Below are 26,189 nucleotides of genomic sequence, written 5' to 3' on the forward strand. Positions count from 1 at the left end.
TATCCCACCCCTCTAGGTGGTCACAAAGCACCGAGCTGATCTCCCTGTGCTACGCGGCTGCTTCCCACTAGTTATCTATTTTACATTTGGTAGTGTATATATATCAGTGCCACTCTCTCACTTCGCCCCAGCTTGCCCTTCCCCCTCCCCATGTCCTCAAGTCCATTCTTTACATCTGCGTCTTTATTCCTGCACTTCTATGACATTCTTTTTTTTTTTTTTTTTTTTTTTTTGGCGGTATGCGGGCCTCTCACTGCTGTGGCCTCTCCCATTGTGGAGCACAGGCTCCGGACGCGCAGGCTCAGCGGCCATGGCTCACAGGCCTAGCCACTCTGAGGCATGTGGGATCTTCCCGGACTGGGGCACGAACCCATGTCCCCTGCATCGGCTGGCGGACTCTCAACCACTGTGCCACCAGGGAAGCCCTATGACATTCTTGAAGAGACACATTGTGGAGAACAGACCAGTGGCTACCAGGGGTCTGGGGTGGAGGGAGGCTATGTCTATAAAGGGAAAACATGAGGGAGTGGGTTTATTTTGTGGGGGTGGGTGATGGAACTCTCCTGTATCCTGACTATAGTAGTCATTACAGGAATCTACACGTGTTAAAATTCCTAGAACTTGTGTTCCATGAGGAAAAGGTGGCCTCCTGACCTGCCTCTGCTCCATGAACCAGACTGGAGAGGAAGCTGGGGGCCTATGCTTAGCAGCAGACTTTCCCCAAATCCCCCTGCTTTGGGTTTGATATTCACTCTAGCCTTTAACAGTGTCATCCTCCCATCTTCCAAAAAGAATTGGGGAGGAAATCTCAGGCTTATGAGTCGGGGCCTGGGGACACACTCCTCCCATGGAGTGTGTCCCTGTGCCATGCGTGGTGTCTCCTAAGCCTTGTGTGGTGTGTCCTGAGCTACTTGAGGTTCCACTTGGCAGACTGGCTCCTGCGCCGCTGCAAACATAGTAGAACAAGGTCCCGAGCCTCTCTCATTTTTGTTCTATCCTTTGCACTATCAGGTTATGGCTGTCAGCTCATTTTGTAAAAAAACAATGGTTTGTGTTTCTACTTGGCATTCTTGTTCTCTCATTTATTTGCCTTTTTTTTTTCTTTGGTGGGGGGTGGGATAATGATTTAGAGGGAAAAGATGCAGAAACTTCTTTGCCCTACCAGCTTAACCCAGACCTCATAACTACATTATCAGAAAGCTACTGGGGGTTGTGCACCATCGAAAGGAGGGATTAAACCAAGAAAGAAAAGACAGAAGCTCCAGGAAGCAGGGAATCCAATGGCTGAAAGAGGTGACGGAAATTCCCAGGTTGGCGGTGAGGAAGAACTCCAGACGGCAGCTGTGTAGTCACCCAGGTATGGAACCAGACTGCGATGTCAGAGGACTCAGAGGGGCCTCCAGCAGCAATGGAACATCTGAAACGTTCGACCTTGTGGAAAGTCCTGCTGAGAGGTTGTAAGGGTGGGAAAACTTAATCACATGTACAAAGAAAGTCAGGCAAATTGGCTTCAGAAAAAAAAAGGATAGAAACAATCAAGCTATCCTAGTATACTACCTGACTCAACAGTGAACAATATTTATATAATAAACAATGAATGCTAATTTAACAAAAATTTGTGAGATAATCATTGTGAAGGAATGAGGGCGGGGGTGAGAGGAGAGGGGAGTAAGAAGGCCAAGGTCACACCACTAGTCAAAACAGGGAGCTGGGGTAGGATCCAAGCTTTCTTTTTTTTTTTTGGCGGTACGCGGGCCTCTCACTGTTGTGGCCTCTCCTGTTGCGGAGCACAGGCTCCGGATGCGCAGGCTCAGCAGCCATGACTCACGGGCCCAGCCGCTCCGTGGCATGTGGGATCCTCCCGGACAGGGGCACGAACCCGTGTCCCCTGCATCGGCAGGCGGACTCTCAACCACTGCACCACCAGGGAAGCCCCAGGACCCAAGCTTTTAAGTGCCCGCTCCATGATGCTCGTCATGGGGTGCCCAGAGCAGCACCATCGATTAGGGTGCAGTCAGGGTGTGTGGGCAGTGCAGAGTCCACAACAAGAGACAGTAGTATCCGTGTCTATCTTCCCCAGCAAGAGGGAAACTGCTTTGAACACCTCTGCGGTTCTGCCATCAGTGTGGGCTGGAGTGTGACAAGGGCCCTACCCTGGGACTCTGGGTCCTCAGTTATAAACTGGAAATGAGCAGCCTGCTCTGTTCCCAAGCTTGTTGGAAACAGACAGTACAAGGCCAGCCTCACTTGCCAGTGCCCAGCTGGGAACTGGGACCACAAAGACCATATCTGAATTTCAGCTGATACTTAGAAGCCTCCATCAGGATGCTCAGCTCAGAAACAGGATGAAATCCCCTTCTTCACAGGTCTCTGGAGGGAGCAGAGCAAGGCTGCTTTTCTCATCAAGCATCTGATTCTGGAAGAACTTATCCCCTAAAACCCAGACAACAGTTGGAGGGACCAGCCTGGAGAAGGGGCGCTGGAAGAGAAAGGCAGACCGACACCCCACACGCCAGGCTCAGGGCTCCCCACTCTCGGGAACTAAAGAGGTGTGTTAGGTCAGAGAGAGAAGTTCTAGAACTCTGATCCTTGTCCTACCTGTGACAGCCAAAGTTATTAGGTATTTAAGGACCATTTTCTTATTTTCCCCTTCTGAGGATCATTGACATTCATCTCATCTTTTTGTTTGTTCTAAGTCCTGCTTGTGAGCCCTTGACTGTGATGTTCCCCTGCCAGAAGTGCCTTCCCTCAATCTGACTCTTCTCCACTTTTCCAGAAAAGGGCTTAGATGGGAAGGTCACAGGCCCAGGAACCTGTAGCCCAGGACTTCAGAACTGAAAGCCCAAACTCTATGACCCACTTCCTCTTCTAAGCCACTTACTGTTGTACCAGAATTGTGCACCTGAGTCTTTTTAATGTGACTGCAAACTCCCTGAGAACAGGAATTATATTAGGGTCAGCCAAGCTGTGTAACAAATAGGTCCAACATGCAAAGTTTCAACACAGTTGATTTGATGTTTATTTCCTGCTCACGTGGCAGTCTTTGAAGTGTCACTCTGGGACTCGTGCTCCTTCTAGTTTGTGGCTCCACTTTCCCTGGCTCCCCCTCGTCATCTGTGTCCAGCTTATGGAAGCGGCAAAGGCATGGAGGAGTGTTCCCAGGGGCTTTTTATGGGTTAGGCCTGGAGGTAGAACACATCGCTTCTGCTCACGTTCCATCTGACAAAACCTAGACAGCCACACCAAACTGCAAATGAGAATGAGAGATACAGTCTACTTGTGTCCCCCACCAGGGTGTGGCCTTGGTAGACCAGCTGTTCTGCTGCCCCAGCCTCCTTTGGTGCTCCACACCCCCCAGAGCCAGCACAGAAAGGGACCTTCAGAGGAAGTTCCAGAGAACTTGGTGAGGTGGGCCCAAGGCTGCTGGTGCTCTACAGAGAGAGGAAGCTGGCCATGTCAGGGCTGAGTTCTACCTGGGGCCCCCTTGCACCTGTACCTGCCGAGCTGCTCAGACGAGGTGGGCCCTGCAGCAGCTGTGGTTGCATCGGAAAACAGACTGAAGACTGGTCTTGACATCCACATAAACGTCAGCCTGGCCTCTGCCCGCAGAGGTAGCATCTGTGCAGAAATCCATGCTGTGGTGCCAGGCAGGTAGGCATCAGGCACCCCTTGAGATGCCACTGTGTCAGGAAACTTGTATGTCTGGTCCACTTGTCCTGGTCACAGACTGGGCAACATAGAAGATGAGGATGGCCTTGAAGAGACTGGTTTCGGCAGAGTGGTAAAAACAAGGGCCAGACTAAGAGCTTAAGGAAAGAACAGAGGTAAGTGGGCTGGAAGTTAACCTTGCCAATTAATTGGATAAAATAGGGCCGAAGTTGGTAATGTGTGTCACAACTCATGCATGCACACACACACACACACACACACACACTCACACTCACACACACATATGGAACAGGTACCCCTCTCCAGAACCCTTGCTTTCTGCTGCCGCTGTCTTAGCCCCCATCTTTCCCAACTTTATTCCCCCGCTGAGAGGCAGCTGACTCGGGATTCAGGTACGTTGGTGTGAGGATGTGGCTGCAGGCTGTGTTGTGTTGTGGAAAGCCCACTGGAGTAGAAAGCATCCTTTTTAGATGCCCTACCTTCAACATAGATCTTCACTCACCACCACAGCCACCACCCTAGGCCAACTGACTGCAGTGTCCTGCCGGGACCACGGTCCCTGCTTACTCACTGGCCTCCTGATCTCGCCCTTGCCCACCTAACCCCATTATCCACACAGCTGCCCTTGTGATCTTCCAAAACTGTCAACCTGATGGTGCCTTCCATTGGCTTTCCACATCCCCACCTCTCCATTCTCTTCTCCTGCATCACTTTCTTCACAGCAATTCATTCTACCCCTAATCATACTTTACTTCTAGTCATTTCACTTGGTTATGTGCTCTCTCCCTGGAAGGCAAAGTCTGTAAGAGCAGGCCTTTGTCCTCCCCACTTTTGTGTCCCGGCACCTACTAGGCATGCCAATGTTTATCGAAGAGATGCAGTTTCTTTAAGGCTCAGTTTCCTCAGCTATCAAAGGCGGACAACAAATTCTTGTGCGCTTCACCTCGTCGGGGTTTGTGGGGATTAAATGAGAAAAGGAGGCAGAGCAGACCCCAAGGTCTGTGACATGGGCAATGCCACGGGATCCTGGTGAAGGCTGCTGCCTAAGGATTCTCATTTTGCGGGATGCTTTCTTACCATCACAGGCCCCTTCTGAGGTTGAGCTGTGGTGCCTTCACTAGAAACAATAGCCACAGTGCTCCTCCCAGTTGAGAAACCTGGGACTGTATTGAAAATAAATTAGTAATGCCTCATTCTCAATGAAAAAAGTCTCAGGGAGATTTATAATTTTATTCTTTCTAAGTGTGTAGAATAACATAAATCAAAAGGAGCAATAGTCTACCTTGTGTTTTGACTACTTTGACCCTCTTCAACCTCTGCCAATTTTTATCTCATTTTTGTTTAACTTTATACATCAGAGTTTAATTTGAGAGCTGGTCAAGAAGACAGTGATGTATAGGTTACATCAAGTGCAGCCGAAATTACCCTGTCCCCGGGGACCTCAGGCTGAAGGGAGGGTCCCCGTCCTGTTTCAGGGGGTAGAAGAGGAATGGTACAGTTTGCCCCTTGAACCCAGCCCCCCTCCACCCAGCAGGCTTCAGTGTTGCCTCTCGTTTATTGATCTGGCCAGGTTTGAGGCGCTCACAAGATTGCATCCATCCATGGCTTAAGCTACCCAGCACGGCCCCAGGCTCAAAGCATTAGCCACGGGGGACGATATCATTTTAGAAACCAGAAAAGGAGTTCTATTAGCATTGATTTTTCCTCTTCTTTAAATTGCTATCTTCTCTGGGAAAGTGTGCCCAGTTGGCAGTGTTGTCTGGCCAAAGAGAACACTGGCCTTGCTTCCCTGAATGTCCGGAGCAGGGCCTGGCATCCCACAGATTACTCGATAAGAATTGATACTTGAATGAATGAACGAATGAATGAATGAATGAGTTGCCTTCTGCTTCCTCATTAGTGTTGGTGTTCCAGCTGACCTCAAGTATTTTTGGAGAGGAGAAACACAAATAGGTGAATTGGGTCACTGACTTAAGAACTGGTGAGTTGCTGAGTTTGTTCTAGAAACTTCCTTACGGATGCTTGGGACCAGGGGGATCTTGAGATCTTCTCACCCACCTCTCGTCTGTCACATCAGTGTTCACCAAGATAGCCTGGCCGGGGGCTGGACGACTTCTACTAAACACCTCTAGGGACAAGCCACTCAAGCGGTGACCCAAGGGTTAGCACTTTGTAAATGTACATTTCCTTCACAGCACTTATCACAGTTTGAAATTACAGACTTGTGCAATTATTTGATTAAAGTCTGTCTCCCCACTAGACCCTAAGAACACTGACAAGTTCTGTAATTAATTCGCCAGAAAAGTCTGTTTGTTCACCTGTATCTCTAGGGCCAGGCACAGGGCTTAACATCTGGGAAGTGCTCAATAAATATTTCTGAATGAATGAGTCCAAAACAAACTGGCGGGGGAACGGTGCTGTGATTTGTTGTTAGCAAGGCAGGAGAGAGGTAAAAATGCCCAGGTACAGAAGTCATATTACACCTGACCACCTGACCCACTGTCAATCCAAAGGCCAGTAAGGGGATTGAGGGAGGCATTAAAAGGTAGCTGGATCTGGGAACTAGGTGAAGATGCCAAGGGTGGCAAACATCTCTGGTAGATTCCTTGTTCTGGACTTGTACTGCCCAATACAGTAGCTAGTAGCTGCCTGTGTGGCTACTGAGAACTTGAAATGTGGCTGGTCTGAGTTGAATGTGCTGTAAGCGTAATACATACACCAGCTTTCAAAGGTTTACATGAAAAAAGGACGTAAAATACATCACTAGTAGTGTTATGTTGATGACATGCTGAAGTGAGAATTTAGGGCTATGAAATCAGGTTAAATAAAATGTATAATTGAAATTAAGTTCACCTGTTTTTCTTTTAAATGGGGCTATAATAAAATGTAGAATTGCATATGTAGCCAGCATTATATTGTTACACTGTTCTAGAGGAAAGTCCTTGGAGGAGTTATTAATTGGTCAAAAGCCTTCACATGAATGCCCACCATTGGAAAGGCTGAAAGTCTGTCTGTTCTGCAGCCAGCATGGTGCTAGGTACTCTACCGCCTAGTTAAACAAAGGTTTATTCCTTTGATCCAGTAATTTTATTTTGGGGATGTCCTCCTGTAGAAGTAATCTGAAGTGTGAAAAATTCTTTATACATAAAGTTATAGTATATTATTGTAGTGTTATATAATATGAATGAAAAAGAGAAAATAACATAAACATCTAAATAGTAGAAGAATGATAATCTCAACTATAAGATCCCTACAATGGAATATTATGCAGCCATCAAAAATTCTGTTTACCAAAGATTTTATTCTAACATATGGCAAAACGCTGTGACGATGTTCAATCAAAAATATGAAATCCTAAACTGCACACATAATACGACTGTAACCCACGAGCAAAAGCTCAGGGGAAAGCGAGTGGAAGGGGTTCTACCAAACCATTACAATCGTCTTTGGACAAGGAGATGAGTGACTTCCCTTTTCTTCTTTCTAGTTTTACGATTAAATGTTATTTAGCAAGCTTTTGATAAGAGAGAATTGTACACATCTTGTCTCAAGTCAAAAGGGCCAGTCTCAGGAGTTTGCTTGAGTGTTGTAAACAGCTGCGGGTGGAGAGGTGCGCCGATTCTGGATTGCCCCTTGGAAGCACACACAGTCACAGCGAGCAGCGTGTACCTGGTGGGTCATGCAGTCCCTTAGCCAAGTACACGTGTCCTCCATCGACCTCAGACTCCTTGAGAACAGCCACTGCAGTGTAGTCCCCCTCTTTCCTCCTGCCCAGCACAGAGCCGGCACGGCCCACAGCCCTGCAAGAGGGTACGGCACCTCTGCTGGCTTCCTGCCGCACCCTTTCCCGCTCTCCTTCCCCTGCGCCGGGCCCGGGAGGCCCACCTGGACGGCTGTTTCAACCCTTGCCAACTAGCTTCTGGTGGGGTTTACCCAAAGTGGAGTCTTGGCAGGAGAGGGGAGGAAGGGAGGGCAGGGCAATGGGAGATGTCATTCCCTGGTCACCTCCCTGTGGGTCTTCTGAAGGTGGCAGCTTTAAGATGCCCTCCTTCTGGTTTCCAGGAACCAAGGACCATCTCATCTCGTTCCCCGCAAGCCTCAAGCTTTGACAGTTCTGTTCGCCTTCTCTTGTGCATCCCTTCCCCCTTGCCATCAGCCCCCTCAGGAAATCCATCTTGGATCATCCTCATTTGAGTGTGTCCTCTTTCCTGCCAGGACCCCAAACTGACACAGGACTTAACTGAAAGCACAGCTCCTGTGCCACCCAGCATACCATGAAGAGAGGCACAAAGCACTTCCTAAGATGCTGGGCGTCCCTGGGCCTTGCGCTGTGGAGAGTTGGGGCCGAGCCCTGGGGCCGACAGACCCGAGTTCAAACGCAAGCTCTACCCCTTCTAATAGCCATGAGGTCCTTCACTTCTCCAGGTCTCACCTTCCTCACCTGCAAAATGGAGTAAGAACACCTACATTGCGGGAGTATTGTGCTGATGAAACGAGGTAAGATACCTATACTTCTTAGCATGTTGCCCAGCGTGGGGTAAACTCCAGCAAACGTTAGCTCTCACTCTTACTGCTATTATTAACCGGGGTTGTCAGCCTCATGAGTGCAAGTGTCCTGTCAGACCACCGCATCCAGAAACGTGCTGCAACTGGGACTAAATGGCCCTCCTCCGTGTCCTGGGCTGCAGAGGACCTGCACCCAGCCGCATGTTCCGCTCTGCACTGCCCCACGAATGGAGAAGGGGGTTGGGTGGGTGGCCGCAGAGCTAGAGGAGAGGGTGGGAACCAGCGGGACGTGCAGTGCTTTGTGAGAAAATCACCTGTTTATTTAAATATTGTACTCATGAAAAAAATGCCAGAATGAGAAATATGGGCATTTATGGTAATAATCAAAAGGGAGGGAGTAGGGATACATAAATGATCGAAAATACAGGAAAGAATGATAAGACATTTGAAATAAAAATTTGCATCGTTAAAAATATCTGGACTTCAACCTCAGAACGAGCGTATCTTTTAGAAGCTCTTCGAAAACACTTCCCCGCTCTCTTTGTCTCTTTTCTTTATAAGCCATCTTCTCTTTAACTCCCTTTGGGAAACTTCTTATAAATGAGGATTTGCCTCTCAAGGGATTACTCTGGTTAGGAAAGTGTTTTATTAAAAAATATATGTTTGCCACAGAATGCTGAGCGATATAATTAGCTGGTCCCTTCTGTTTTATTTCAAAAGGCTGTATGGCCAAGTTCTAATTAAACATATTCTCAGGACATTTGAAATGTGGAGGTGCCTCAGAAATGGGCACTAAAATGAAGGAAGCGAAGGCTTGGAGGATGTAAGCCGGGATGCCGGTGCTCTCGCCACAGCGTACCTAGCATTTAGCCTCATTTCTGTTCCTGAGTGCACAGCTGCCGCGACCGATGATAAGTCTGCCGCAGCTACCCTGCCCTGCATCTGGGAGGCAAAGAGTCCTGGGCTGGGATTCTGGGGACCTGGGTATGTGACAGGTCATCATGTCCGAAGTGAGAGCTTTTAAGGTCCCTGCTAGCCCTGACTTTTTTTTTTTTTTTTTTTTGCGGTACGCGGGCCTCTCACTGTTGTGGCCTCTCCCGTTGCAGAGCACAGGCTCTGGACACGCAGGCTCAGAGGCCACGGCTCATGGGCCCAGCCGCTCCGCGGCATGCGGGATCTTCCCTGGCCGGGGCACGAACCCTCGTCCCCTGCATCGGCAGGCGGACTTCTCAACCACTGCGCCACCAGGGAAGCCCCCTGACATTTTGATTGTACGTCTGGATGGGTTCCTCTGTCTAGTTCTGGCCACATAGCATAACAGTGTTCCAAATGCCCGTACTTCATTTTACTCTGTGAGTCCAGGAATAAAACACAAGGCCATGGAATCTCCGTCTTGATGGCTCATCCAAGAAAGTCAGGGTGAAGCCCTCATTTGCAAATGAGTAGAATGATGCTTGTTTCCTCCTGAAAGAAGCAAACGACCTGAAGATGGAAATATTCTGTCTGCACACAGCAGGACAGGCTGGGAGCCCAGAGTTGAGTTTAAAACAACCTCTTCTGAAGTCTCCCGCCTTGTCACCCTGGTAGCACCCTCACTCTTTGCAAAGCATTTACACATCCATTAAGACCTCTTTAGAAGCAAGCAGTCATTGCTGAATGATCTCAGTCATTGCTGATGGGGATACGCAATGATAACAGCCACTTTGGAAAACAGTTGAGCAGCTTCTTCTAAAGTTACACATACTCTTACCATAAGACCCAGCAATCCCAATCCTAGACATTGAGACACAGGAGAAATGAAAACTTATGTTTACACAAAACCTCTATGTCCATGTTTATAGCAGCTTTATCCACAGTCATCCCAAACTGGAAACAACCCAACTGTCCTTCAACTGAGGCATGAATGAGCAAACTGTGGTACATCCATACAGACTGTTGAAATACTCAACAACATGGATAAATCTCAAATACTAAGCGAAAGAAGCCAAACTCCAGAGGTGACATACTTTATAATCCCATTTATATTACATCCTGGAGAAGGCAAAACAATAGGGATGAAGAACAGATCAGTTGTTCCTGGCGTGGGAAGTGGGAGTGAGGGGCAGGAGAATACTTTGACTATGAAAGGGCAGCACAAAGGAGTGTTTGGGGTGATGGGACTTTCCCAAACCTTGATTGTGGTGGTAGTTACACGACTCTATGAATTTGTCAAAACTCGAAGAACTGTATACCAAAAGACTGAATTTTACTCTATTCAAATTAAAAAAAATAAAAATTTAAAACCCTGGCAGCCTTGGTAGTGAATGTGGTGGCCTTTTGAGGTTGCCCTGCCCCTTATTCATTTCACCCTATAAGGGATTAAGTCTATCAAGGTATGGCATTCTCTGGTGATGACTACTGTCCACAGAAGTGGCCCCTGAAAACTGGAGGGAGGGACATAGATTACATGGGCCAGGGACAGGTTTTTTTTTTTTTTTAAATCTCTTTCCTATTGGATGTGGACAAAAAAGAGGCAAGTGGGTCCATTTACCACTTGTGACCACTCTTGAAATCATGAGACAAAACACCTTGAGGATGAGATGATCCTGACAACACAGAGCTAAGAGAGGGCAGAGAAATCTAGGTTCCTGTTTGTATAATTGAGCCAGGATTTACCTCTAGACAATTTCCTTAAGCTAGTGTGAGCAGGGGGCTGTATTACTTGCAGACTAAAGCATCCTAGGAAATGCAGTCAGGGAGCTCGTTGAAACATTTCTGTTCTGATCCACAGTCCCAAAGCAACTTGAAACAAACTGGGCAATAAAGAACTTCTATGAACAATAGAAAACATATCCAACAAAAAATGGGGAAAGGACTTGGACAGGCACCTCATGAATAAGGAAATCCAAGTGACCACAAACATATCAAAATGTACTCGATCCCATCAGCATTCATGGACATGCCAATTAAACACAGAGAGACGGTAAAAACAACCACTAGAGTAGAAAATATTAAAAAGAAGGGGAAGAAAAGCTTATACTATCATAAACTGACAAGGATGTAGAACAATGGGAACAGTTAAAAACTGCTTGTGGGCGTGAAAATTGACATAATCGCTTTGGAAAACAGTTGGGAGTTACAGATACACATACTCTATGACTTAGCAGTCGCACCCCGCCATATATGTATAACAGACAGCATGGATACTGTTATGGCTATTATGAAAAATGCCTCTGTGAACATGAGTCCGAGGGAATTCTGGAGAAGTGGCCCCAGAGACAGACGACCCGGATGGTTACAAGTTTTGCTTTACTTCATTACCATTTATTCCAGCCAGAGTCCTCTTAAAAGTGTTTGCTTTTAAGTAAAAGTTGAATCCTTTGAAAAGTATCAGTTCTCTCTTTTAAGTCTAATGTGTTAATCTGACGGAGTGCTCTTTCTGATTGATTATAGTTCAGACCAGATCTGTGCCTTACAGAGACTACTAAGACTTGACACAGCTATCCTGTCCAACTGCTCCTTATCTGCCTGGAGATCTTTCATCTTAAAAAAAATTAAATCATCAGGGGCTTCCCTGGCGGCGCAGTGGTTAAGAATCCATCTGCCAATGCAGGGGACACGGGTTCGAGCCCTGGTCCGGGAATATCCCACATGCCGCAGAGCACCTAAGCCCGTGCGCCACAACTACTGAAGCCCACGAGCTCTAGGGCCCACGTGCCACAACTACTGAAGCCCTCGCGCCTAGAGCATGTGCTCTGCAACAAGAGAAGCCACTGCAACGAGAAGCCCGCACACCACAATGAAGAGTGGCCCCCGCTTACGGCAACCAGAGAAAGCCCGCGCACGTAGCAACAGAAGATACAAGGTAGCCAATAAATAAACAAATAAATAAATAAAATAAATATATAAAAAAAAATTCAATCATCAGGGCCAGACCCAGACACGCAGGAGACCACACCCAATGCCTCTTGTAAGTGAAATATCTACTGTGGGTCCAGGCATAAACTTCATGCATTTTCCTTGTATAAAATCCTTTCATGCTCTTATTTGAGCCTATTGACTTTATTTAAAATATAAATCTAACATGCCCAGACGTCTGCTTCCAAGACTCCATGTTTACCTTAGAAAGGTAAACGTGGCAGGGAATGGCTACGAGAGCCCGTGACACTGTGTAAGAAGACAGACAGAAAACACCTCAAGTCACCTGGGTTTCTGGATGCATTTATTGTAGGTACAACAATGAAATGTTAAATTAGAAATTGACTAAACCCTTTTTTAAAAAACAGGAACATGCGCAGTGCATAAGCAATGATTATCATCCAATCTTTAGCAAACCTTACTATTCAAAAAAGTTGTTTTATAGATATTTTCCTGTAAGGAAGTCATTCTGTGAGAATGTAGAGATGTTAATTTAAATCCGAGTCTCTAGAAGCATATGTGTGTGCATAGGTGCAAATATGTAGACCTGCACACATACATGGACACGGATGAACAATGAAAAGTAGTATCTATATTGTGTGTGCGTGTGTGTGGTGGTTTGGGTCCCATTAAAAACTCAGGATTTGGATAGAATTCACCCTGATAGCTGAACAATTATGGAACAGCTGCATCCTCAGAACAAAATGACCTTTTCATCAAGTTACAAAACATTAAAGGTTAAAGAATGTTTGGAAGGAAGTTAATACTTTTAAAACATTGAGAAAATTGCCATTCTTTCAAAGACCTGACCAAAATGAGAGCAAAGTGCCAGAAGGCATCTACGAGCCTTACCCCGAGGAGGGGTGACATATTTGCATCGCCTGCTTCATTCAAAACTATGAATGAACCTACCTCCTCAGGAAATGAGACAAGGTGGGCCTGGGAGCCGCACAGCACGGGAGCTCATGAGACGAACCCTTAACGGGCTGGCTCCTAATTGCAATTTTGAAATCACATTGCTTCTCCTCTCAAGTAGCGATGGCAAGGCGAGCAAATCAATGAGACTGTCAGATTTTCCAGGCTTCTATTTTCCATCTGACCTGGATGGTGCAAATTCCACTCGCTACTAACAGGGAAAATAGAAATATCAGTGAGGCTCTTCACCAAACCCCTTCCTTTAATTAACTCCCAGAAAGGCCTGGAGAATCCACCTGACTTGCCCTACAAATGCCCACTCTTCCCAGAAAGTCAGGCGGTCTGTGTTCTGCCCTGCCTTCCACACCTCCCCCCTTTCTTTCTTTTTGCCCCACTCGAAGCACCTGCTTGCAGCATCCTCTAGGGCATCCAACCTCAGCCTGCTTATAAGCCTTTGTCTTCAGGGAGGTCTGACCCTGTGGCAGCCCCTCTCGCAGTGGCTGGAGGAGGGGTCACTATCATTAGACAACCACTGTATGTCAAGCTCTTCACCAAAGCACCAACATGCGTCATCCCAGGGAAGCCTCACTTTCCCTGGGAAGTGGGATCTGCTGTGACTTGCCCATCGGCAGACAGCTAGTAACACCGTTCCTCTTTCAAACCCCGGTCTGACCCTGAAAGCTCCCGGAAGGCAGCGCAAGGGAGCAAAAGCTTCAAAGGACTTCTCTGACTTTGATCAAATTTTTCCTCCCCAAGTCCTACTCTGCCTGGGAAGGAGAGAGCCGCCCATTTTAGAGATGAAGGAGGTGAGGCTCTAAGAGCGTGGGCAATCTGCTTGAGGTCACTTGGTGAGTTATAGGCCGCCAGCCCAGGCCCTGCCTCGCATGGGCAGAGCTTGCACTCACCTGTTGTGTGCACACGTGCAGCTGCTCACTTGGCCCTTCTGTGCTGCTGATAGGTGCTTCTCCTAGCCACCTTCCCTCACGCCTTCATGCATCCTGGGCTGGAGAGCCAGCTCTCTACTTTCTCACCTTCGCTGTCTACCTTCTAGACTCCTGACGTGCCCCAGATAGGACCATCCTCCAGAGAGGTGGCATTTCTGGACATTTGAGATGGGTGTGTCTCCATGACAAATTTCCCCATTGGAGGACGACTCTGGCCCATTTTCAAGTCTCATTTTTCCTGGCCGACAGGTGAGCCCTGAGGAAGAGGAAGGAGGGTTTGTGGGCTGCTGGGCTGATGAAGGAGCCCTCCCTGCCATGTGCCATAGAGCCAGGGGGACTCCACAGGCCCTCACTGTTACTGTGACTGGTAGGCCTTCTCCTAGTGGGAACCCTACCCCCAGGCATTCAAGTTGGCAGGGACTGAAGATTCTCTTGAAAATTAGGGAGGACCATTTGTACTTGAACTCACCCCTTCCCCAGCTATTTCCCCCAAGTATTCCCAGCAAAACCAGAGCCAGAGCCCCCTCTCAGCAGCCAAAACACTCCTAAGCACCTTAAATCAGTGGTCCCCAACCTTTTTGGCACCAGGGACCAGTTCTGTGGAAGACACTTTTTCCATGAACCAGGAAGTGTGGTGGGGATGGTTCAGGTGGTAATGTGAGCGACGGGGAGGGATGGAAAGGATGGGGAGGGATGGGGAGGGATGGGGAGGATGGGGAGGGATGGGGAGGGATGGGGAGGATGGGGAGGATGGGGAGGGATGGGGAGGGATGGGGAAGATGGGGAGGACAGGGAGGGATGGGGAGGACGGAGAGGGATGGGGAGGGATGGGGAGGGATGGGGAGGGATGGGGAAGATGGGGAGGGATGGGGAGAGATGGGGAGCGATGGGGAGGGATGGGGAGGGATGGGGAACGATGGGGAGGGATGGGGAGGGATGGGGAGGGATGGGGAAGATGGGGAGGGATGGGGAGGGATGGGGAGGGATGGGGAGGACGGGGAGGGATGGGGAGGACGGGGAGGGATGGGGAGGGATGGGGAGGATGGGGAGGGATGGGGAAGATGGGGAGGGATGGGGAGGGATGGGGAGGACGGGGAGGGATGGGGAGGATGGGGAGGGATGGGGAGGGATGGGGAGGATGGGGAGGGATGGGGAAGATGGGGAGGGATGGGGAGGGATGGGGAGGACGGGGAGGGATGGGGAGGATGGGGAGGGATGGGGAGGGATGGGGAGGATGGGGAGGGATGGGGAGCGACAGGGAGGGACGGGGAGCGACGGGGAGCGACGGGGAGTGCAGCAGCAGATGCAGCTTCGCTCGCTTGCCTGCTGCTCACCTCCTGCTGTGAGGGCCCAGAACCTGGTCTGTGGCCTAGGGGTTGGGGATCCCTGCTTTAAATGATGCAAAAGGCTTCTTATGAATTAATCCCCCTATTTGGGCCACAGATTTTAAAGGTATTGATAATATCTCTAAGGTGATCAAAAGTCAAAATTCACTCTCTGTCAAATTTGTATTCAGTACCTACCATTTTTTTCTATGTGTATTTACAGTTAGCCAGCCTGGGTCAAGGCTCTGAGAGCCCGCTGCCCCCCTGCACCAGGGTGCCCCGTCTCCAGGTGAATGGGGACTATGGGGAGGATGGCTGCAGATGACTGACTTGAGTATAGCTTGTCTCCAGAGAGGGCCCTAGAGGGCCCTCTGCACTGGAATTCACACTTCCCTGTTGGCTGCCCACCAGCTGCCTTTGGCAGGGGGCAGGGGTGGGGATCAAGCACTCCCTGGGGCAGTCCTTAGCTGGGATCTGCCTCTAAGTCCTGTTGAGATGGAGAAAGAGCAGTGTGCTCACCACTCCACAGTAGAGAAAGACAATTGCACTTCTAAAAACTCTGTACTTAAAAAATATCTACAAAACAGAAACAGACTCACAGACATGGAGAACAGACTTGCGGTTGCCAAGGGGGAAGGGGTGGGGAGAGGAATGCACTGGGAGTGTGGAGTTAGTAGATGAAAACTATTACATTTAGAATGGATAAACAACAAGGAGGTACTACTGTATAGCAAACTCCTGGGATAAATCATAATGGAAAAGAATATAAAAAAAGAATGTATATAGATGTATAACTGAGTCACTTTGCTGTACGGCAGAAATTAGCACAACACTGTAAATCAAATATACTTCAATTATATATATATATATATATATATATATATATATATATGCCTGCGGGGCCATGGTGGGCCCCAGGGTACTTGGCATCGATGAGCCATGCGGGTGCTGGGAAGGGAGAGATGCTGAGCAGTCAGGAGCTATCCGCTGGTCCTTGATGGAAGCCAACCCAGTGTCCCAGAGAAAGTTCCCCGCCGAGTCCTGAGCCACAGTCAGAGCCAGGCCAGGAGGCCAGCTTCCCTGCACCTGCAGAGTCCCTGCATTCCTTAGAGTCCAGAGGCCAGCACCATAGCAGAGCCAGTCTCTTCTATGTGCACTTGCACACTCCCTTATTTCCACACTCCTCCTGACTGGTGCTGTACACGCGTTCCCTCCTTGCATGCTTTTGCACACCCACAGGAGCTCCTGCCTCGGGGTGTGGGTGCTTCCTCCAGGATGTGTTTTTCTATGGGAGGAGTTCTGCTGCTGAAGCCTGTTGTCAGCACACTGGCACTGCCTGCTCAGGTTTTCCCAAGAGCCAGGCTCCCGCAGTGCCCCAATCTAAGTCCCAGCTCCCAGCGCCCTGGAAAGCCCGGCCTGCGGGGACGCACAGTCCTCCGCTCAGGGCAAGTTGGATTTATCTGCTCCAGAATTTCAATATTGGAGTGCTTTGGAGAAGGTGGTCAAGATCTGGGCGGGCGAGGGTCTTATCTTGAAGTGATCTCAGTGGAACAAACACTCTGTTTTAACAGAAATGCTAGATTTGTTAGGGGAACCTAGAGAGGGGAGTTGGAGTCAAGGGGCTAGAGCTGTTCTTAAACCCCTCCTTGGCGTCACCACCTGCCTCTACCATCCATCATTAGGTCCAAGCGCAAGACTCACATGGAGACCGCAGAGCGCCTAGTCCTCTAGGCCAGCGGTGGGAGCTCCCCAGCCCCCCGTCCCTGGGGCGGGAGCAGCGTCCCCGCCGTCCCGCCTCCAGAGGGCGCTGTTGGAGAGGTGGTACAGCCAGCTGCCGCCGCGGGCTCAAAGGGGGCGCCCCAGGGACTCCACCTCTAACCCCTGGCCTAATTTGACTATTTCATTGGCTGCCGCCAGTCTGGTCAATTTATCATGCAAATGCGGGTGCCCTCCGCGCCAGAGAGGAGCCGTCGCCCGCGCAGGAGAGCGGCGCCCGATTGGTGGCCGAGACAGCTGCATTTGTAATATTTTTCTTTGGGCATTAGAGTCATTTACCAATGCCATCGCCTGAACTCGAGGCACTGAATCACAAGCCACTTAAAGGTTTTTATTGGCAGCTTTGAAACTTCTTAACATGTTCTTTTATTTTAAATCAAGTGTCAACGTATTTCTGACCTCCCCCCCCAAAAAAAAACCCCACAAAAACTGCAGCAGCCACAAACTATTTTGTTCCCTCATCATCTGTGCACCGGGTGACCGCCCCTGCCTTGTCACAGGGAGGAGGACTCGACCTCTTTGGGGTGAGCACTTGGTAGACCTGAAATAAATTATCTTTGCGAATGCATGCGGTGTTGAGAGGGTACTGACAGAAGAGAAAACAAAAAGGAACCAGAGAGTAGGAGGAAGAAAGAAGATGAAGGAGATGCGGGGAAGAGAAGTGGCAGAAAGACGAAGAGGGAAGGGAGAATTCAGAGCTCCTGTGAGGAGGAGGAAATTCTTGGAGTTATCAAAGCTGCCAAGATAAGAGACTATCTGAATACAAAGAATCTGAACCTGCTGGCCACCGTGTCCCAAAGAATTCTGGCTCTGCTCTTCTGGAAATACAAGGGATATGCACCAAGTTTCAAGAAGTAAAAATGAAAAAGAACGAGGCCCCAGCACAGTAGCCCTCTATTGTACCTGCCCTACTGAGAATTGTGCTAGGTCTCGGTTTTTCCCGTTTTGATATTCAGTGACAAACACAAAACCATAATATAAAAGATAGAAAAGAAGAGCGATATAGAAGAGGAGAAAGGGGAAACGAAATTCCTCCTCATCTTGCAAATTCACTGGCTGGTTAATGAGGTCACCAGGCTCACTGGTGCAACACTGGGGCTGTCTGGTCTGAGAAGACCTGGTGGTTTGATTTCTGAGACCTCCTCCTCTCCAGGGTTGCTGCATTGCACGAGCCCGAGCTCAGCCTGCTAGTGATTCACAGGCACGATTCTTTCCGCGGAACTTGCACCCGCGGGAAGAGATAAGCACCTCCGCTTTCGAGCTAGCAAGGAGCTGCTTACTTCCAGCCAGGGGTGGGCCCCACCGTGGCTGCAGCTGTCTGGAGTGTAGTTTACTTTTTTCTTTTTTCTTTTTTCCTTAAGCTTTGCCTAAATGGTTTATAAAAATCCATTTCACTCAGAGTGGGAAAAAACACGCCACGCTGCAGCGAGTAATTCTGGAAATTCCCCGCGCAACTGAGGTCAACGCGTGGGATTTGATCAAAGGGCGTTTTGCCAGTAATTGTGCCCTCCAAACTGGCCTTAATGTACATCTGTCCTTCTTAGACCGCAACACGAAGACTTTCTATTTTCTTTAATTTTAGGTCTCCTAAAAAAGTTTTTTGAAAGTTTGGTGAACGACTGGGCTTGAAAGAGAATTATACAAGAAAGGGGAGTGGAGTCTAAACTGGGCTCCCCATATCTGAAAATCTGGTACTGAGAGCAGAGGAGAGCCCGGGGGTGGTAGGGAAGAAAAATCCTCAGCGGGTCTTGGGAAACCCCAGAAAGTAGTCCCTACCAATCACCCAGCTAGGAGATGGGTATGTAGGCAGACCTGGCTCCCCTCCGATAACCGTGTTCCCTCCCTCCCTGTTAGGTGCATAGTTTTTAGTATTTGTCTTGAAATACGTTTATAACTGCCTGGAAATCCCGAGTCGGAAGAAAAGAAAAAAATGAGTCATCAAGGAGGGGGACCTGCCAGCCCTGGCTTTTTAGAGGGCTTCCATCCAAAGTTTAGGAAGTCCCAGTCATGCCCAGGAGTTCCCGGATGGCCTGGGGGCCGCCTTGCTCTGCCCCGCCCCAGCTGACAGCGGACCTCAAGGCTGGCCAGAGAAGATCAAAGGTCCTTTTGCCTTTGAGTCGGGTGGTCCTGGTGGGATTGGCAGACCCGCAGTGAGAGTAGTTGGCAAAGCTGGGCCAGGCCTCTGTGGCGGAGCCACAAGAAATTTACAAAGTAGGAAGCCCCCGCCTGAGGGGAAGGGTTGGGAGCCTGTGTACCCAAGTGTTGGTGGGGCGGCGGGGGGCGGGGGGGTTAGCTTCACATTCTCAACACCAGTTCTTGACCTTGGGCCAATATGTCTACTTTTCTTCCAGGAGTGCCTTGCCCCGCCCCCAGTCCCATCCAGGCACGCCTGATGCAGCTCCCCCAGGGCTCCACAGAAGTGGCATGAATATACCGCTCCGATTTTCGAAGGTTTATTGCACGTCAAAACTGTAAAAGTTCTTGGGAGAATTTACAGACAAAACATCTGGTTCGTTAAAACAAAGCTACCGGAAAAAGAGAAACAAACTTCACTGCTGTGTAAATGCACTTTTAGCAAACAATTAACCGCCTGGCTAGGGCCTGGCCCCAGGGTCCAAATCCTTCTCGTTTTGGCAGGGGCTGAGGTCCCGGGCCCAATTCTTGGTTGAGGTGTGCAGGTGCTGGCAGTCAGCTTCCCTGCACCCAGGGTACTTCCTACTGCCTAGCCCAGATTGTGGCGAGGAGGAGTGTGAAAGCGGGCGAACCAGAGCGCCAGCGTTCCAGGAGGGCGAGGGCTGGAGAGCACTTGGCGCCGCCTCCCCTGGCATTGCTGGGCAGGCAGTGGCTCCCCAAAGGCCCACCGCCCGGTCAGATGCCCTCACACCTTGAAATGGGGTGCAGACTCCCAGAGCGCGCCCTGTTCCTCCAGGCGGCCCGCGCCTCCCTCGGGGCACGGAGAACCCCTCTTCAAGGTCTGGGCTTAGGCCCCTGGACCCCCAACCTACCCTGGCTACCCTGCCTGGACCGGCAGCTTCAAGGATGCTTCTTTCCGGAAGGCTTTTTCCCTCCTGGCCATCCCAAATGAGGACACACTTCATTCAGCTTGGCTTGGGTCCGGCGGACTCTCACCCACTGCCCTCAACTGCACCTTGTAGACAACCTCGGCTGCCTCCCGGCGGTAGCCCGCCTGCTCCTTTCCCAGCGCGAACTTCCCGACTCCAGACGCAGCGCGCTGCAGCCGGATCCCTGCCCCTCCACCGCACACTTTTTTGGAGCCACGCCTGCGTACTTCCCACCTCCCCAACTCGTCCGGGTCGGGCTCGGGTTAGCCCAGGGCAGGAACACCCCCGGGGTGGTAGAGACCCGCTCAGGTAGGCCCTGGCACTGCGGCCTGGGGCTCCTTGACTTCCGAGAGCTGGAGTCGGGCCTCTAACCCCTGACCTGAAGGAGCCGCGTTTGGAAACATTTGTACTGAACAGGGCTCAGCATCCCGCCGCGGAGAAGGAGCGGGGTTCTACTGGGCCCCAGGCGCAATCTTGGGGGTCAGGAGTTGTCTTCATGGCCCCTGGGAATTTTCGGGGCTCTTAACAGGGTGAGCCACCTGGTCGCAACGGGAGCCGCCAGTTTCCCCCACGGGCGTTTGCCACCGGACATTTTGGTGTCTCCCCACTGTCCCTTAGGCAACTTTCTCCTTTTACTTTTAGGGATGTAAAAAATTATTCCCAGAAACACGGCACTTCCCAGAGGTGGGAGCATTTAACTGGCCTGGGGGTTACTTTTTGCGTGACTCACGCGTGTAAGAAGTTGCCAGGTGCTTGTGCTGGGCGGAAGCCTGTTGTTGCTTTTCAAATGAATGGTCTCTGCAACTCTTCAGAGTGGGGTACAAAGATTTCTATACAGTGTGCCTTCTACAGAATTCTAGCTCCTCCGCCCGGCGCGGGCTTTTCCGCCCTCTAGTCTAGCGTGAAAACGGCTCGGCCGCAGGATGTGGTGCGCGAAGCCCGCACCCTACAGCGTGGTCCGTCCGCCCTGAGAAAGGAGCCCCAGCGAGCGCCGCCGCGGCCGTCTCTGGCCTCCTCCGGAACCGCGCAGACCTGGGCGCACGCCGAAAAGCAGTTCCTGTATCCCTTCGAACTCGGGAATCGCGGAACGAATAGAAGCACAGGTTTTGACCTGCTTTTGTAGTCGACTCGGAGGGGCCGAACTCACCAGGCACCCGGACAGATACTTTCACGGTAGGAATAATGCAGATGTATCAGAGAAAGTGCCAGGGACAGCCGCCCCGCAAATGTCCGAGGAGGAGTAGGTTCTATGTTCGCTCTTCCTCTTAAGTTCTTGGGAGGACAAGAAAGGCCCTTTGGCCCGGCCAGACTGATCAGGGGCATATGTGAAGGTGTCTGTCTTCTGGACACTGTGGGGGGGGGCGGGGGCGATAGGGAAAAGCAAGAAGCAAACGCAGGGGAACATGCCACCACCGCCGGGGTCAGTACTCTGGAAGAATTGCCGGGAACCCCCTGCAAAGCACTGGCTTCTCCAACGTATGGCCCTGCTTTCTCTCCCGCTGTAAGTAAAATGTGAATTACAGACTTACTGCCACCCAGACACTATTTCTCCCTAAATCTAGCCCGTGGTTCTCACTGGGATCCGCGTTTTCTTCCCTCCTCTCGCTCCTCACTGTCAGGCCATGTTACAAAGCAGCCAGGCGGGGCCTGGCAAAGTTTTAGATTGAGACCTCCTGGCTAAGACCTGCCTGGCGACCTCGACAGCCTCAGACTCGGCCCAGCAGAAGCGGGTTTAAGCCACGGAGTTCAGGTAACTTCCAGGTCTATACTATGCGTGCTGCGGATTTGGGAAACCTCCCTTCCTTCTTTCCTATGCCGTACCCAGTTCACAGAAAAGGGGCAGAGAGAACTTGATGGAATGCAAGGTTGACACTGTCCCCCTGCATCTGTCCCATCCTTAGAATGGCCTGCAAAGCTAGTCATGTTTAGAGGTCCCGGTATTCAAGGGAGTGCGTGTGGCTAAAAGATCCCCGTAGAGATCCGGGTTCCAGACTGTGCCAAGCCGGGCCGGAACCCTGTTTGCGTGTCCGGGCAAAGTAGCGCGGTCGCAATATGCACTCCGCATAGCCCGTGTTGTGCGTGACGGGCTGTCGCGGCGATGTGAAGCTCACTGACACTGATGGATGCGCCAATGGTTGGACGGACAGATGTTGGGGCGGACTGCACTCCGCGCGGCCCCTGAACTGGGGACGGCGAGGCAGCGATCAGGCTGTGGCTGCCGGCGGCGCGGAGACGGGAGCTCAGGCCGAGGCCGGCAGGGGGAGGGGGCGGAGGCAACTGAGGTTGGGAGAGCAGCGCGAGGAAGGAAAGGAGTGGGGAGCACAAGCCAGGGCGAAACTCTCAGCCTTCCGTGCGCGGCGCCCAGCGCCGTGCACTCACTACAACCGGCGGGCCTAAGTGGGCGCTCGGCGCGTGGAAGGTGAGCCGGGGGCTGGCAGGAGCTGACCTCCCGCGGCGCCTACCCTCCTTCAGGCAAGTGGTGCTCAGTGCCGCAACCAGAATCCTAGAATCCTGAGGCCACGGGCGGCGTCTGCCAACTCACCGTTTTCTCGTTCGCAAAAAGCGTTTCACGCCCTACGGCCGCGTCTCCCGGGCCTGGAGGGACAGTCGTTTTGGCCTCTGCGGCCGCAGGCACCAACTGCACGCCGCGCCCCCGCCCCCGACTCCGCCTCACAAGGCCAGCCTCCGAGCCCAGCCTCCGCTCGACTCCGACTTCCCGCAACCACCCGGGGTCCGCATCCCGCAACTCCGAGCGCTCTTGCGCGCGCCAAGGCGCAGGAGACGTCCTTATAGCCCGGGAGGACGGCGGCGGCACATCTGCATTCAGGGAGGCGTCTGGACCGAGCCCAAGCTCTTAGGCTGGGGGCGAGCGGAGACTTTTGATCTTACCGTCAGGGTGAGATCACGGTCTCCTAGTCTAAAAGAGAAAGCATGCCTGTGAACTTTTAAAACAAACTTGCAAAAACAATCACAAAGAAAAATAAAGAAAAGAGGGGGCAGAAGAAGAGGGAGAGACTAAAAAAGAAACATAAGGTGGGGGGGGGCGGGGAAGGAAGGAAGGAAGAAGGCCAGGGTTTGCAGCTCCCGGAGCGCTCAGGCAGCCAGTCCCAGGGCACTGGGCTCCGGCCCTCGCCGGGACTCTCGGACGCTGGGCCCAGGAAACTCCCTGGGCCCCAGCGGCGCGCCCGGGAGCAGCACCGCCTCGGGGGCAGTAGGCCTGGCGGCAGCCCCCGCATTCCCGCCAACGCCGCCCGGCAGCGCCCGGAGCCGGCCCCGCCGCTGCCGCCCCATTCCCGGCCCAAGAGCTGGCCTAGGGAGACGCAATCGAGCCCGCAGCGCATCGATGCGCCGCCGCCCGCGCCTCTCCGGCTCCCGCTCAGTCGGCGCCGCTGGGGGGTCGTCCCAGTGAGCTCCGGCCCACCAGCGCCCTAGCGGCCGCCCGTAAGTGAGCCCGCTTTACCCCGCAGCCAACGCAGCCCTGCCAGCTCCTCCTCTCCACGGCCCGCCGGCCCGGCCCGCCGCGAGTCTCAGCGATCCCAATCACCCAATCAATAATCAATTCTGTTTGCTCAGTACTGCTGGCTGGCCGGGCGCAGGGCGCGGTGGCCCCTCTCGGGGCGCCCCGGGGCGAGGGATGGGCTTGGGTGCCCGAGTTCCTGACCCCGTCGCCGTCCCGCCCTGGGATCTGCCTGCGCCGGTGGTGGGGGGCGCGCCCCGGCGCCTAGGTGGCGAGGGGCGGGGTGGAGGTACCCTGATCTTCCCAGTCAGGAGAGGAAACTTGGAGGCACCCCCTCCCACACCAACCCCCGGGACGGCCCGGGAAAGTTTGCCCGGAAAAAAAAAATTGGGGGAAGTGGCTGCGGCGGGTCCCGGGGGAGGAGCCCTGGTGGCGCGGGGTCTGAAAGCAGCCCCCACCCACTCGGGCCCGCGCCCACTTCCTCCCCCGAGGGCGCCGGCGCCCGCCCGCGGGCCCTGCCATCCCCGGGGGTGCGCGGGCCCAGGCCCGGGGGTCCGAGCTGGGGGCTTTGGACGCGGCGTGTGGAGAGAAGTGCGGCCTGGGAGGGGCATCGGGGGACGGCCAGGGGGCGAGGCCGGGTGGGGAAGAGGGGCGGGCGGGAGTAGCTAGCGGCCCGGGACGGGCTCGGCCGGGCCGGCGCCGCGTCCCTGCTTGCGCGCACGGGGCGGAGGCGGAGGGGCGGCACCCCCTCCCCAGACTGGGCGGGGGTCCTAGACAGGCCCGGGGCCGGGAGCGGGGGCGCGGCGCCCCCGCGGGCGGGCGAGTGACACGATCATCTCCTTTTCCTTTAAGCTTGCCTGTTGCCGACGCCGCCGCTCCAGCCGCGCAGCGGGCATAAGACTGGACCGCCGAGCCCCGGGCCGCGGCAGCGGCGGCTGAGCGCCCCCTCCGATGCCGTGACCCCCTGCCCGGGGGCGGGGGCCGGGGCTTCACCGGCCCGGGCCGCTCCCGCGCTCCTCCTCCCACCCCTCTGCCCGCCTTCTCCCCCTCTCCCCGCCCCCCGGCCCTGAACCCCGCGCACCTCCTCTGGGGACGGGGCGGGGGGGGGCAGGGCCGCCGCTCCTCCCCGCCCCCTCCTCCTCCGGCCTCTGGAGCGATTTGTCAAACTTCCCAATCCGCCGGCAGCGCGGTCCTCCTCCTCCTCCTCCTTCACCACCTCCTCCTCCTCTGCCTCCTCCTCCCCCCGCGCTCCTCCCTCCCCGCGCCTCCCTCTCCCGCCCTCCTTCTTCCCTCCGCACGTTCGGGGATCGCGGCGGAGCGCGGAGCGGGGGGGACGCGGAGAGCCGGGGCTCAGCAGCATCCTGCGGGCGGCCGCTCTCCGGGGGGGAGGCTGAGAGCCGGCCCGCCTCGCCCCCCCGCGGGCCCGCCGCCCCTCCCTCCCTCTCCTCAGCCCGGCAGCGGCGGCGGCGGCGGCGGCAGCGGCAGTCGCCGGAGGAGCATCATGCCGAGGAGGAAGCAGCAGGCGCCCCGGCGCGCAGCAGGTACGAGCCGCTTCCCCTTCCTCCTCTCCTCCGCCTCCTCTTCCTCTCCTCGCCCCGCGTCTCCAGCCGGCGGCGACCCCGCTTCTTGCCCCGCTCCTCGCCCCTCTCGCTCTGGCCGCGCAGAGTAACTCCGGGGCGCCGGGCTCGCTCGCCGCTCTCCTGTCTGGTGCGTGCGCCCGCCTCACGGACCGGCGCCCCCCGGACGCCCCGCTGCGCTCTGCAAACCCCCCCCCCCGCCCCTTCCCGCTCGCACCCACTTCGGGAACCGTGCTCGCTCGCGGCGAACTGAGCCGGGCTGGGTCCCTGCCTCCTCAGCTCTCTGCCTGGCCGCGGAGAGAATGGGAAGGAGCCCTCTTCTGTCTCTTTCTGTGGGGGCGGGCGGGGTCACCTGAGTTCTCCGGGACACCTTCCGTGTCCTCCCGCGGCCGGCCGGCGGGGGACTGCCTGGTGTCTCTGCCGAGCGAAAGAGAGCGAGTGAGCGAGCGGGTCCCTTCGGCCACCTTACTGCTAATCCGATTGATTCTTCATTTATTGGGCCCAAACCGGGCACAGCGGTGGAAAGCAGAGCGCACAGGGTCTGGGTATTGTCAGATGACTGTCAAGTCGATGTTAGATGCTGGCGTTCCCTTTTCCCCGGTTTGTTTTCGCTCACCCCCACCCTCCTTCCACTGCTTCTCCCATCCTCATCTCCTCATAGCACTTAGTTCTGGGACGTGTCAGAGTACTTTCTCCCCATCACCCCCCGCCTCTTTTTTTTTTTTCCAGGAGTGTCAACTCCTTTTAAGACTGAGCCGGGTTTTTTTTTTTTTTTTCTTTTCTGGAAAAAGCATTGAAAGCAAAACAAAACCCACACACATAACATTATTTTGCAATAATGTCAGTTGGGGGCATGTTGCTTGGAAGAAGGGTTTCTGGCCCTTTGCCACCCTTGATTTGATGACTGATTGATTGCCCATCATGCTGCTGCCTTTGATCTATTCATTCCCAATAAACATCAATAAATCACTTGAAATGGTGAGGCCAAGCTCTGTGACGTCACTAGGGCCCTGTCAGTGCAACTTCTGGGATTTGGGGCGGATTGCTGAGAGGACCACATA

At 52.9% G+C, this 26,189-nt stretch overlaps 1 protein-coding gene and 1 long non-coding RNA gene across 8 annotated transcripts in view; one reads left to right on the top strand and one right to left on the bottom strand.

Moving 5' to 3' along the window:
• Positions 1-203: 203 nt before the first annotated feature.
• Positions 204-24,775, bottom strand: LOC115862536 (uncharacterized). Of its 7 annotated transcripts, none has more exons than XR_009559899.1 (6): positions 24,633-24,775; positions 13,893-14,187; positions 12,985-13,198; positions 4,747-4,832; positions 3,497-3,727; positions 204-3,247 (listed from the first exon to the last, which is right to left on the bottom strand). It is a non-coding gene; the product is annotated as an uncharacterized lncRNA (long non-coding RNA). The 7 variants fall into 7 exon arrangements; XR_009559895.1 differs by having other exon boundaries at positions 3,497-3,806; XR_009559897.1 differs by lacking the exon at positions 4,747-4,832 and having other exon boundaries at positions 3,497-3,806; positions 12,985-13,195.
• The window catches only part of TSHZ3 (teashirt zinc finger homeobox 3), a 69,566-nt gene continuing 67,823 nt past the window's right edge, over positions 24,447-26,189 (top strand). Inside the window, exon 1 of the mRNA XM_030874504.3 lies at positions 24,447-25,092. Within this exon, the coding sequence (XP_030730364.1) occupies positions 25,053-25,092 (40 nt within the window). The 5' untranslated portion in view covers positions 24,447-25,052. The remainder of the gene's footprint in view (positions 25,093-26,189) is intronic.

The sequence above is a fragment of the Globicephala melas genome, chromosome 19 (genome assembly GCF_963455315.2).
Source record: "Globicephala melas chromosome 19, mGloMel1.2, whole genome shotgun sequence".
Classification (NCBI taxonomy): Eukaryota; Metazoa; Chordata; class Mammalia; order Artiodactyla; family Delphinidae; genus Globicephala; species Globicephala melas.